Source organism: Acanthopagrus latus, chromosome 7 (assembly GCF_904848185.1).
Source record: "Acanthopagrus latus isolate v.2019 chromosome 7, fAcaLat1.1, whole genome shotgun sequence".
NCBI lineage: Eukaryota > Metazoa > Chordata > Actinopteri > Spariformes > Sparidae > Acanthopagrus > Acanthopagrus latus.
Window position 1 is genome coordinate 20,731,797 of NC_051045.1, and position 13,947 is coordinate 20,745,743.

At 41.9% G+C, this 13,947-nt stretch overlaps 1 protein-coding gene across 2 annotated transcripts in view; it reads right to left on the bottom strand.

The window, feature by feature from the left end:
- Positions 1-13,602, bottom strand: part of prkar2aa (protein kinase, cAMP-dependent, regulatory, type II, alpha A) — a 42,344-nt gene extending 28,742 nt beyond the window's left edge. Inside the window, exons 1-2 of one of the 2 annotated variants that reach the window (XM_037103724.1) lie at positions 12,912-13,602; positions 11,740-12,019 (exon numbers count right to left, since the gene is read on the bottom strand). In XM_037103724.1, coding sequence (XP_036959619.1) covers positions 11,740-11,986 — 247 coding nt within the window. In that variant the 5' untranslated portion in view covers positions 11,987-12,019; positions 12,912-13,602. Of the gene's footprint in view, positions 1-11,739; positions 12,024-12,911 lie in introns of both variants that reach the window. The other variant, XM_037103723.1, reaches the window with a different exon arrangement.
- Between the last annotated feature and the right edge of the window lie 345 nt (positions 13,603-13,947).

Genomic DNA, 13,947 nt, shown 5'->3' on the forward strand with positions numbered 1-13,947 from the left:
CTCTACATGGACCAGTAGTAGGCCAGCAGCCTGGGAAGGCATTAACAATTACAAAAACTCAGGCACCAACATCTGGGTCTAAAACATCAAGTCTCCACATGACAAGCACAATGACATGTTTTCTTATCCCGAGGATGACACTCAATTTATTCATTTTGGCTCCCCAGGTTAAAAAGTTTACTAATGTGCGGGTTAGATCTGAATGGCATTAACACACAAGTACTGCACAATATCAGCCAGAGGTCCAGTGCGGTGGTAAAATGTCAAACTGCAGAATAACATTAGTGGCCAGCCTGCGGGTAGGAGAGCGCAACTTACTCTCATCAAACCACTGGGGTGTAACGTAAACAAGGCCAATCTGGCCTCCCGTTACGTGACCATTTACAGTCACAAAAGAGCTCCAAACCTCCACATTCTCAAGCCTATGTTTAGAGTAAGGTCATTAAATGTAATACAATTTGACTTGGAGCTACATGGGTACCACTTCCCGTGCCATGGAAACTCCGAATGCACACTTGTATGCTTACCTTAAATCAGACTGCAGCCATAAAAAGACAAAACAATAACACTGGATCAGGTACCTGAGTGTGGTGAGCAGGTCAAACTTTGGTTATGTCATGCTAATTAGGTCCTTAGTAACGCAGGCTAGCATAGGAAGAAAAGTGGTTTATACAATATACAATTATGCATAAACAACCTTAACAGCTGGGGCAAAAAGTAACAGTTTGAGCTCATTCTCTCTCACTATTTTTTATCCCTCTCTTGCTTTCAATGACAACTTTATCCCTCACTGACAGTGCAGCTGCCCTTTAAGAAGATAAATAGTAAGAGGGTTACACAAACACACATTATCAGAACTGCAACAGAAAGACAGCGATATAAAAGGCTATGCAAATAGACTGATAAAATATACTTTAAAAGAACTGTGGGCTGTGAACTACTACTGACCTCCCAAGTTTCTTTATCTGAATCATGATGAAGCGAGGCCACTGCCCATCAGCCACTTCCAGCTGAGATTGGCTGAGAGCAGTTTCAATGTCAGTGGCTTGTATAGTGACCATGGCCGGTGCCATTTTCGTGCCTACATGTTAAACCCAGAATCAACTCAGTTTTGTAAATACATCATTTCTGTTGTTTTTGCTTTTTTTTTTTTTTAAAAAGGTGTGGTGTTAAGCCTTAGGATTCATCAAAAATGTGGTGGGGGTAGGGATTCATTGGAAACTGCTACTAGAAGAATAGACGGTTTTATGTGCCAGTGAGGGTCCACATTATACAATGTAGGAGAAGGAGCAGATCATCTCATTGCCTCCAACAAGGAGGTCACATTTCTTAAAAACTTATGAACAAATTCCAGCAACTTCCACGAAAATAAAAAGGCCATATAATACGCGGCCTTAAACATGTCTACTAGTTTCGAGTTGTGTAAAAGCAAGGGAGAACTTACAGCATCGGTGCAGAATTTATAAAATATACCCCATTTTCACGTGTGTGTTCAACTCTTCAGTTGACAAGTCAGAATGATATCTGAGGCAGGGTGTGAGCGACACACTGCTCTTTGTCTGTTCAGCTGTCTGCTCTAACAGCCAATTTGGCAGAAAACCAAACCATCATCCCTCTTCTAAAACTCGCACAAGCTGGAGGCTAGGGAACTCTTTTGTCCACCCAGCACGGTCAAAGTACATTCATAACCCTGGTCTAAGGTTACACTGAACGGGTGATGTAAAAGAGTGCAAAAAATAAATCACCATTGCCCGTGTAGTATATTTGGAGACACACATTTCCACATATTGTATGGGCAACAAATTACACTAAAATTGAACATTTTTGTACCTCGTTTAATGGAGTCCTTATTATTAAATGCCCTTATTATAACCCCAAAAGAAACATCTGCGCAGATGATCTGCCAAATATGAAACACCTCTTGTACACCTCTTGTACTATACCAGAACTAGGCCGCTGTCACCTTCATGAAATCCATCTCTCCATCCTGACTCATAATCTGAAGAGCTGTGATTCAATCTGCTTCACAAGGCTGCATTTCTTGACATCATGAAACTACAGTGCTAAATTGGAATCACATTTATTTTTGCACAGAAATCCAATGCATGGTCATGTTTTGCTCCACAGACACTTGAGGGACATGGTTATGTCCAGATGGCTGGAGTGACTGGCTGGAGTTGAGGCAGGTAAGAAGGATTCCAAAAACAGCCACTTTTCACAGTTTACAAGACAAACATATTTTCTGGAGTACCTCTTAGTGATATCTACATCCTGCCTGCCAAGGTGTCTGAAAGGGTAGACAAACCAGGCAGTGCAAGGCAGAAATTAACTGTATTTGGCTGGCATTTCAAGGCTGGCTCTAACCTGCTACTTTCCCTCTCATTCAGTCTCCTCTCATTCATGTTCTCCATCTTTCTCTACACTTGTTCCCCCTGTTAATTCTCTCTTTCTTACCGTGCCAAATACGGTTCAGCTAAACCACCCATATAACCCTTTCTCCCTCTAAGCCATCTTGTCTAATGAGATTGGGCCTGTACGAGACCAACACATGCAGAGCAAGGGAGACAGGAGGATTGAAAGGACAAGAGAGTAGGTTCAGGGCAAACAGGATGAGCGAGTGATGGCTGACATACAACGACAGACCAACGGATTAGAAACAAAGCTGTGGTGGACCATGCTTCAGAGCGGTAGGGATCTAAACGTGTCTAGATTTGCGAAGAAAAAAGCAACCAGGAGTGTGACAGAGATAAAGCATGTGTTTTCTCATTCTGTCAGTCTGACCATGATTAAGGCTGTTGCAGCCGACTCCACAACGGAGGACAAATTGAACATGTTGCTATGACCTGTTTTCACAAGCTTTTGTTGTGCAAGTCTAGAAAATGATTTTTTTTTTTTTTTTTTTTAAAAAGGTAGATAACCTACTCGTCCAAAAACCCAGGGCAATTCACTCTTATCTCATATTGCTAGGTTAGGAAACAATGACAACCAAGAACTGCAGGTGGCAAGTTTATCTACCTACAGCTACCATGTTGAGTAACTAAGCATAGTTAAATTTAAAAAGATCTGGTGGCCTGAGATAGTGCTGATAAATGTTTGAATCAAATCACCGACTGTATTTGCATAACTGCAATGATGCAACCTTATCCTAAATAGGCTTATTTGTACGCTGCGTACATGTTTTCTTAAAGAAACTATCCCATTCATATTCATGCTCCTGAGCATGGCGTGATAAATAAGGTCACCATGTCCACATTTCAACATTTCCGTTTCCCTCCAGTATTTTTACCCCTGTGCTGCCATCATTTCTGTACTATCCCTTCTATCCTCCATTGACATTATTCAAAAACACAGCTCCAAGCCTCCTTGTAAACACATATATACACACATGAGTAAATTCAACTGGGAGATGGAGCTCAAAGATGGTTGCCCGGAGGAAAGACACAGCACTTGGAAAACGGCCACACAGGAAGCATGTTTGCCAAGAATGAGATAGTGGCAACGCGCGCTTGTAAATGACAAAACAATGGAAGATATACTGTATAGAGTAATGCGTTCTTTCACAAGGGTACATCTTTGGCATGCATTATAAAACAGACTGCTGAATGTGTGACAAAATGTTGTGAAACCTCAAATGCAGAATATTTCCTTACTTTGGCTAAAGCAGTGTCCTAACTGGGTTAATGCTGGAATACCGCTGAGACTGAGACTGCCATAAAAACACAACATAAATGACTTATAATATGTAGGATGGCACGCATAAAACAATTTAATGTAAAAAAATCAAATAAAAAAGGAGTGTTTAATTCTCTGGAATAACTGATGATCCTAAAATCTTTGAGATGAATGCGGAGCCAGTCACAACATTGATCGCTGGAGGCCCGATTCCCACATCCTCTGTAATTTGACCACTCTCAGCCCAGCTTATCCTCCTCCTCCTCCTCCTCAGTCTTGTTCTGTTTTGAGTTTCTTCTCATTTGTTCTCCCTTCATCTCCCTCCCTAACTTTGTTTCTATCCCATGCCCTTCTCTTCACCCCCTCTGTACTCCCACTTCTCTCCTGAGAGAGGCATCAATACATGGGCATCACTTCCAGTAGCAGTGTTGTTTCTGCCCAATGTTAGTTTCATAGCTGTTATCTGGCCGACTGATGAATTTGCATCGTTGCAGTCTTATCTTCTGTACATAATGCAGTAATCAAATTGGCAACGGAGTGAAAATACTGACAAACTGACAATAAAAGTCTTTGTATGAATTTATACCAAGACTCCTATAATGTTCAAATAATTGAAATGATTAATTAATTTTTTAAAACACCCTCTCTCTCTAAAGAACAACTTCCATTGTGACTATTCCAACATCCTCGTATCCCCGACCCCACCCATAAATGCCCCCCTCTTATTTTTACTCCCTCCTCTTTCTGTACATAGTGGATCAGGGGTCAGTTTAGGTCCATGGCCACTGAGTGTTTCTCTTTAAACATCACCCACTTGTGCAGGGCTTTGATGCAAATCGCTTTGCTGCCTCTTGTTACAGTGAAAGTTGGCTTTTATCCCGTGTTGCTGTTGTTTCTTACTAGCAATGCAGTTTGAAATGAGAGGCACTTCTAATGCTTTGTAAATTCACAATAACAAAAAGTGAGAAAGGACGCGCAACACACCCTCGTTAAATCTAGATGACTTAGAGTAGGAGGTTAACACATTTACATACATATTGTGGGTTATGTTCACTTCATTCAGACCTCCATCTAGTACCATCATATGTGGTATATCAGCTAAGGCTTTAGGTGGACCGGATGGTCAGTGGAGGAAACATCACTTTTTACAGAGACAGTGTGTGCTGGAGGAAGGGGGCCATGTGAACTCTAAACAGGGGTAGCGGATGAGGATGTACAGCCACAGCCTAAATGCCTGCCAACCCCCTCTATTTCCTCATTTTTCTGCAATGCTACAAAAGATGGCTTGTGAACAGAGAATTAGGGGATACCAAAGTATAAATAATGTTTAATGGTAAAAGCAAGCAGTCCAGGTTGTCCCACAGTCACAGGATTTATCCTTTTTGTTCTTCTTTCATTGACTCAGAAATATGTACATATATTTGTTTTTCCTTTCTTCCAGTTCTGTCTGTTTATACTCTTGCAGACTGCCACTATGGCCTTCTAATAGAATGAAGAAATACACTGCCCTGTTTATGTCCTTTTGTCAACCACAAAAATGTCTTGGTGGATGCGCAGACACATCGCCTTACATGGAGATTAGATAAAGACAGCTACAAGTTGACACAGACTTTCAATGCTTTATTCCTCCTAATTTGAAAGCGTGTCTCTGTCATGGGAACTGTGGCCTAAGAATTGATTGACACTGCACTGCATTGTTTAAGGTTGTTTTTGCCTCATCTCCAGTATCTAGTTTGCTCAACATAGTATGTCTGCAACAGTTACTATTAATATTTTCTAACATGCTCCCTATGATAATAAAAAAATAAAGACACAGAAAGGGATACAAAAAAATACTTTGACGAGTCATGTACCAACATATGCTGACAGAAGGAAGGAGATGTATAAAAATACTGAAAAAGACCAAAAGGGAGGTGGTGAAAGAGGTACACAGAGAAGCAGAGATACAGCTACAGAGGGATTGAACAAAGAGACAAAACAGATAAGAAAGGCAATGTAGGATGACAGCAGGTAGGCAGGGAATATGACAAACCAGCAGACTGGCTTTCAAAGGAATGACACAAAAACAAACAGAAAAATAAGACAATCAAATAGAGAGGGTGATCAACAGGTAGATATAAACAGATTTACAGGTACATGAAACTGAGGAAAACATTAAAGGAAAAGAAACATACACACAGAGCAAGAGAGAGTATGTTCAGCACACAGACATACATGTTTAGAGAGTTAACTGGGCAAGGAGCCAAACTGAGTGTTTAGAAAAAATAAGTACACGCAGAGAGAAAGAAAGACAAGACCTGAAGGGATAAGTCTGGGAGACAGACAGGTACCGTATTAAAAAACAGTCAGAAAGCCAGACTGAGTAGCATGAGCCATCTGAGGGCTTTTCCACTTAGCGCTGTCTGTCAGCCAGTGCAGCAGGTCTCTGTAGGGATGCTAGGCTGCATTAGATTTGCCTGCAGGCTAAAAGCACACTGGACACACACTGCAGCCTGCTAATCAGGTCACCTGTTGCACAACACCGTGCTGAGACCTGCCACATGCACACACGCACACACACACCTATACAGATATACAAATGTACACACACAGTGAGGGGGCATCTGTGCACGCATGCAATCCCTCTCCCTTTTAATCGCTCATACAACCGTGAACACACACATACACACACGAAAATAACCTGCAGGATAATGAACACGGACATTGCTGCTCTGCGTATTGCGCTAATTATGAGCACCTATAAGGGCTCAGTGTAATGTCTATTTATCAAACACACACACACACACACACATAACTGAATAGAAATTGTCACAAAGGAAAATTTGTTAAAAACCTTTCGAAGTAGAAACCAAAGAACATACATGGGAATTAGATGATAATAGGATACAAAGAGAAACAGACTGGGAAAGAGAATAGTACGCAACAAAACCTTCCTATGTATGTTAGGCTTGACATGGTAATTAGCATTACTGGGGTTAAAGGGTGTTGAATCAATACTAACTTGGATGACGTACACTACAATAACAAACTGAATGTGTCTTCTCAATGTAGGAGAACCAGCAGGATTGTCGCAGCAAAGAGTAGCAGGAGTCACTTATCAGGTGACGAGTGTGAGGAGAGGCAACTGACATGATGGTGGAGTATTTCTTGTCAAAGTGACCCAATACTAATAGGGAACCTGAAACATTAATGAAGGAAAAGTAGTTGGTTATCTTACTGAGAAGTTGGAGGTGTAAAGCCTGTCGTGATGTGAAGGTGCAGCAGTAGTAAGTGTTCAGTTTGCATTAGTGGTACACTTTAAACAGATGGTGACCATCTTTCAAAAAAAAAAAAAAAAAAAAGCCCTGGTGTAATGGATACACTTTCGTTGTCACGAGTTTATTAGCCAGTGGGAAAATGTTATTACCACAGCAACCCTAATGTATGTTATGACAGTCAAGAGTTACTTTATCTACAAAACACACAGCCTAATCATTAACTACAACAGAGAGAGTGGCGGAACAGCGGGGGGTGAAGGGAGGGGCAGAGAGAGGGAGTCAGGGTGACAACGAGGAGATTATAGAGTGAGGAATATCAGACAGGCAGGATTTCACCACATTGTGTGTGATCATGCGAGCTACTCCGACCCCTGGCTTAACAGCAAGCAAACATGCAAGGAACATTTATCTGCTCCAGACACACTGTCGATCAACGTACATGGTGGGTGGATTTGATGTTGATGTCACCACTGTCGATTTGGTCAAATAAATATTTCAGTACAGCATTCTGGAAACGGGCATGCACATTTCCTGCATGTCTTTGTTAGTATGCAAACCCACATACAGAGACAATTAAGACCAAGGGTACACAAAAAGTTCACTTGAAAGAAGGGCACTGAAAAAAATTAAAGAAAACTGATGCACATTTGATTTCTCAACAGAAGACAGACACAACTAAGAATCCTTGCAACTGAATTTAAAGTGTAGAACCCTTTATCGTGCTGTATTCCACACTATGCAAGGCTTTAAACCTACTCAATAAAATTTCAGACATTTCAAATCTTCTCTATAACTTGCACACAGACAACCTGCGTAGTAATATTACCTTGTATCATGGCCTGTATCATTTTCATGGTTACAGATCACCAAGCAATGGGCTATCTGTCATAATTTACGTGAATGTTTAAAACCAAAAGTTGAACTACACTCCAAAATGAACACAGATGTCCGAAAATGTGCACTTGCTGCTGTAAGAGTGCTGCTGTGATGACAAGGAAACACTTTGCAGGCTTCTCTTGATGTTGTGTGTCTTCCCGAGACCTCTGCTTTCAAATTACTGGTGCTTATAAAATGAACAACACAACACACATAGGTAGGATTTCTAAAATACTAGTTGGTTGCTTTTCAGGAAGGAGAAATATTTCCCCAAACAGATTACATCATTTCAGAGGTAAATCTTTGAAAGTTAGCAGAAATTTCCCATTCTCCTGTGGTAAAAACCGAGCTGTCAGGGATGAATAAGAGCTGAGCTTAAACTCTGTCATGTATCCAGGTGACTCGTCATCTAGCTACCAAGCTTTGTCATGTTCTGTTCAGAGTTAGCGAGAGCAGATTTTTTTTCCCCCATCCTTTCTCCTCCCTCAATCACTTTTTCATATAGCCTCTGCGTTATCCCTGCTGTCTTCCCTATAAAAACGCATTTAAATTCATGTCTATTATCATCCCTGGAACTCATCTGTACCCCCATCCATCTTTTAATGAAAAGCCCCACTCATTTCAGTCACAGAGGCATCCATTCATCCCCTCCTGTTTCTCTGTGTGAACAGCCAGACACTAGCCCAGCCAGCTTGAAGGAAGGGAAAAAGCATGCACATATTAGGACACATACTTGGATTGAAGCTTTTTTGCATAAACCCTGTTCTTTCGTTTATCTACCACAGCCCTTTGTAACTTAAGTAATGCTGGGTAAAATGTCACCTGGATTCAACAGGTTAGTGAGGTTTAAAAAAAAAAGGTTGCAGGTTATCCTGAACTACACTTATTCTTTCTAGCAGAGCCTATACGTTAGCCACTCTTATGCAAAATACAGCAGTTCTGATTCAGATGTATACCATTTCATAACTTAAGCTCAGCCTTGACACAAAGGGTCGCTTAAAAATCTTTGGCCCAACATCACTAGACATAATGGAGGTACAACAGTTTGTATTCAAAACAATATCTGCCTTTGTTAAGCAGCTTAGACCTGTCTACTGATCCTACTGTGGACTTAGGCACTAAGAGTTTGGAAAACAAGGCATGTAAAACAGGACGTCATATTTCAGGAGTACACTGTTTTGTCCATGGGAATACATTGGTGGCTGTCTAACTCATTTGCATTTTAGGCGTTAAGCCGGAACACTGCCATTTCCTGCAGCACAAATAAAAGGTTAAGAGCACACTGGTGAATCACTGTAACTGTAAGTAGCCTAATAAAAGACGATAACCAGAGTGTCGGGAGTTTACAACAGATGAATACAACAGATCATGTTCATGTTACACAACTGGCATTTCACCTTGAAGCTTTTCCAAACTATATAACCATATTCAATCTTGATCATTAGTCCAATAAACAACTTCCCCCATGCAAAGACAGAGCCTCTCAGCGCAATATCATATTTCACAATGGCCATATTTCTTAACACAGAAGAAATTAGTCATTGGCCTATGTATTATGATACTGTGTTTTAATGTGCTTTGTGCTAAGGGGGGTGGAGGGGTGGGGGTGGTAGAATGCCTATTACTGAATGCCGAATTATTTTCTTATTATTATTTCATCCAATCTTGGCACAAGAATTTTGACAACATTTTCTATTTCAACCTAAAAACTAAACTTTTTTTCCTTTACAGGCTTGTGAACAATACAGAGCTGAGAGCAGAGCTATGACAACATCTAACACAGGCCCCCAGTTGGACTCAAATCTGGGAAGTTGTGATAACACCCTAGGCCACCAGAAAACCCCATTAAACTGGAATGATCTGGAACTTGGTCCAAGTACTGTGACTGTAATGTCAATGGACTGTTCAGTGTTGAGGGGTTGAAACTAAGAACACCAGGATGTGTGTGCGTCACTTATGGAAATAACTAATAATATCCATCCCTGTTTTGCAATCCCGAGTTTAAAAAGTTATTTTGGTGTTTTCTTCACAAGACCAAACCGTTCTGGAGCATGTGCTGTACTGGTAACACTATGGTACTCTTTATACCTATGAGGCTACAACAGTGGTCAGGCAAGAGCACATGATGTCTTTCATTATACAGGCCTTTTTTTGTTCTCCTCAAAAATAATGTCCCCTGGAGGCTGTGTACACAAGCCTGGCAGTTTATCCTACTTTCATGGATGTCATGTGTGTGACCCACAGCATCCAGGCAGCTTCTCCCTGGAGCACAACAGTTTCAGCTCCCTGTCCTTTATTGCTACCTTGGAAGAGGGGTGGAAAATGCTCAACGTATCGATAATCAGAATGTACTAGGAAGAATCGCTTCATGCTGTCACCAGGCTGGAATTTGAACAGGCTTGAAATCAAGACATAACACTATTTGCTTTCACAAGTGTGCATGTCCACAGACAGTCACAGACACAACATGTGCATGCACACGCACAAGCACGCACACACTGCTCCCTCAGCTGAGGTCACAGCTGTTTGACAGCAGCCAAACCCCACTTGTGTGAGCATAGAAACAGAAACTGTAATCCCTCTTTTACCCTGAGCCAGCTTGTACCAATCTACTAGGTTGGCCAATATTGCTTTCAGCAGGGATGAACATGTGCATATGGAGCATGATAAATATGGTTAACCTACAAATTAAACAAGAATAAAACTTGAACTAAACATTACATTAGAAATTGTATCCAAGTTGCAGAAAACAATTCTGATGGATTCACACTGCTGACACAGACCTAGATGTGACACTCACAACAACACTTAAGCATTGCCATGATACTGATGGACAGACAAAGTTATACTTTAGACTGTGTTAATTTCACATTTACACAAGCAAAACACATTATGAAATTCTATCATTACTTTTTAAAAAATGTGACTCGCTCTGCTAATTCTAAGAAGGTAGATGTAAGATAGTTCATCCACAGCAGATCATCACAATGGATAAACTCATTGACAAACCACAGAGCCCCCATTCACAAGGTAACAGCCCCTGGCTCCACAGCACGCTGATGTGATCTAGGCCACGCTGCTCTCTGCGGCTCAGTACAGAGTAGAGAGCAGCTTACATCTTCCACCAGTCATTTTGAAGACAGGGGAATGCTGTGAAAATGGCATGGCAGTGCTTTTGCAAACCCATGATAAGTAAAGGTAGAAGGCAAAAGTTTTACAGTCATAAACCCTTATATATAAAAATGTATATCTATTATTGCTAAGACAAACGCATTTTTATATATATATATATATATATATATATATATATATATATATATATATATATATATATATATATATATATATATATATATATATATTTTTTTTTTTTTTTTTTTTGTTCTTCAAATTTTACTTTTTTTTGATTGTCAGGTTGTGATGTGCAATCCTATTTCAGTTTTCCTACTCAAAGTGGAAAGCTTTTCCTGAATATCTGAATAGTCAGGAATAATTTCACTTCATGGTTGAATATATTTCCACAGTTTCAGAAACAATTTGATTGGAAAGCTAAATTAAACAAAATGACACCTTTTAGGCCTTGAAACTTCACACACTATTTTTGATGCTGGTAGCCAGATAGAAAATGAGAATGGAGAAGACCTAGATTACATGATTGGCAGATGAGGGCTGCCTCGCTGAACTGTCTGCTCAATGGGATTTTCTGGATGCAAATGTGTGTATGTAAATATAGTCGGCCTCGCACACTTAAAAGAAACCAGTCTCTATTGGAAGAGATGAAATATATTTCTGACTACATCAGGCTCCAACCCCCACCTTCACTTTCCCTCTTTCACCGTCCAGCCGCCTCACACAAACACACTCTTTCATCCTCACTCACAGACACATGTCAAATGCAACAGCTGACAACCATAACAATAAAACATAGACTTACGCTCAAAGTCAGAATCGTCATCTTCGTCATCCTCTCCGTTAGACTCTGTTTGCATCGGCTCCCCATCGAACATCACTCCTTTCCCCGTCTTGCCACAGGCACCGGCCCCATCCTGACTTCTGGTGTCCCGCAAACGGGTGAAGTACTGTACTGCAAAATCCACCAGGTCTGACGGCCTTTGTCGCAGCACCTCCACAGTGTAGCCCTGCAGCAGTTCTGTCAAGCCCACCGGTATCTCAATACTCATGGTTGTGCGTGGCTCAGTGGCGGCTTTTGCTATCTATCTACAGAAGGACAGAAAATAAGTAAGAATTTGTGTGGGTACAGAGTCACTAGTATCAGGCAGGGATGTGGCTGAGGACTGCCTAATTGTTGCTTTGAACAGCTGACTTTGACTTTTACTATGGCAGTATGCTGTGTGCAGCCTGAGAATGTTAAGTGACTGATGACAGCTCAGCACGGCAACTGAAAAATACTGAGAGTGAAGAAATAACCATCAGGTTTGACAGCTCAACACACACTGCACTGCCATTTATAAGCAAGGAAGTGTAATGTCGTAGATGAAGTGTTGCTGTGACATTGTCACTGAGCGGCCACTTAATCTAGGGTTGAGCCAGGGAACACACAGTTCCCTGCAGCTGCACCAAACAGATATGAGCCCAACATTTGCTATGGGGGGAACAGATAACCAGCGACATTCACTGGGTTCCGCAATACTACTGCTGGGCATCGCCAGAAACTGAACTGTTAACTTGGGTGGGTGGTCGGCGTGAACTAGCTAGCAAAGCAGCTAATTAGCCAATACTCATGACAGCCGGTTTAGTGTACTGTTCAATGTACGTATTGACGAGCTGACTACTTAACTAAAGTTGTTTAACTTAGCTCATAAAGACTGGCTGCAGCAAACGTGCACAGGCTGCGATTCAAGTGCAGTCTCACTTTCAACCCATCAGGCATTAGCGCTCTTGCTAGCTAGTGTGCCACCTTCAAGGAAGCATTTACCGTTAGCTTACGCTATAGTATGGCGCACAGGCTGCAGGAGCTAGCGTTAAGCCACAGATGAAGCTAAGTGGCTGTCTGGATAAACGCTGCCATGCAAGCACAGCAAGTTGTACGAGACCGGTAAGCCGTTTGGCAAGCTAACTTAATGTTACCAACTGTGTGTCACTTACGTGAAATTCAGTCTCCCCGGCTACACTAGCCAGTCCCCTCCTTCTCGGTGTCTTCCTTGTTCGCTCTTATTTCGCCTCTTCTTTTTAGCCAGTCTCTTTGCCAGTGTAGCGACCGTAGCCCTCCTCAGAAAGACACTTGTCCGCCGTTAAAGCCAACAGTCGTACGTTGGCGTCACCTAGCTAACGTCTGGAGGGCTATTTTAGCTTGCCAGCCAGCTGTACAGCGATGCTGGCTAAGTTGAGAGGGAAAAGCACTCGACTTCACCGCTGCAGCTTCTTACGACGTCCACGCACTTGCCGAGGGTGGGACTTGCTGTGGCAGGAGGGAGAGGTGGCTAGCTGGCAGGCTAACTGGCTGACTTGCTAACTACTTGTTAGCAACTGCCCGTTTCTTTTGGCAACTGCCTAGCGACTCCACTCTCCTCAAGACACTAGTAATGCAGCTGCTGCAGCCAAGGTGATCCTGAGCTCCGCGCTTACAGCGTTGCGCCACACCGCCGCTAAGTACAACCCGAAGTGCTGAGGGAAACCCCTTATTTAACGCTATTCCTGAAGTATGATGGCGAATTACAACCGGAGAAGCCTGTAAAAATGAACAGAAAAACACACATCCACCCTCCCGGCGAGGCACTCCACTGCTTTACACGCACGAATGGACCTCCAAGATCAAGCGAGCCGAGGAGGCGTGGTTAGTCAGTAAGCAGAGAGAGGTTGACATTGATTGACAGAAAGAATGGCCAATCAGAAAAAGAAGCTTTAGAATACTCCAGCCAATAGGATATCAGAATACAAATATAGGCGGGGTCAAAGACAGAACCACATTTGCAAAGCTCAAATAGGACCACACCCACAGAAGTGGCCTTGGTAGAGATACAGTATCTAGAAACATGGGATCAGTGGGGAGAAGAAGACATGTACACATGCATTGATCTGTAACAGCTGTGAGAGTTTGTGTTTTCTAATGTATTTTCTAAAATGGGTTCAGAGTATTTGCATTTGTGTTGCAATTAGTGGGATCTCTCCTCGAAAGTGCACC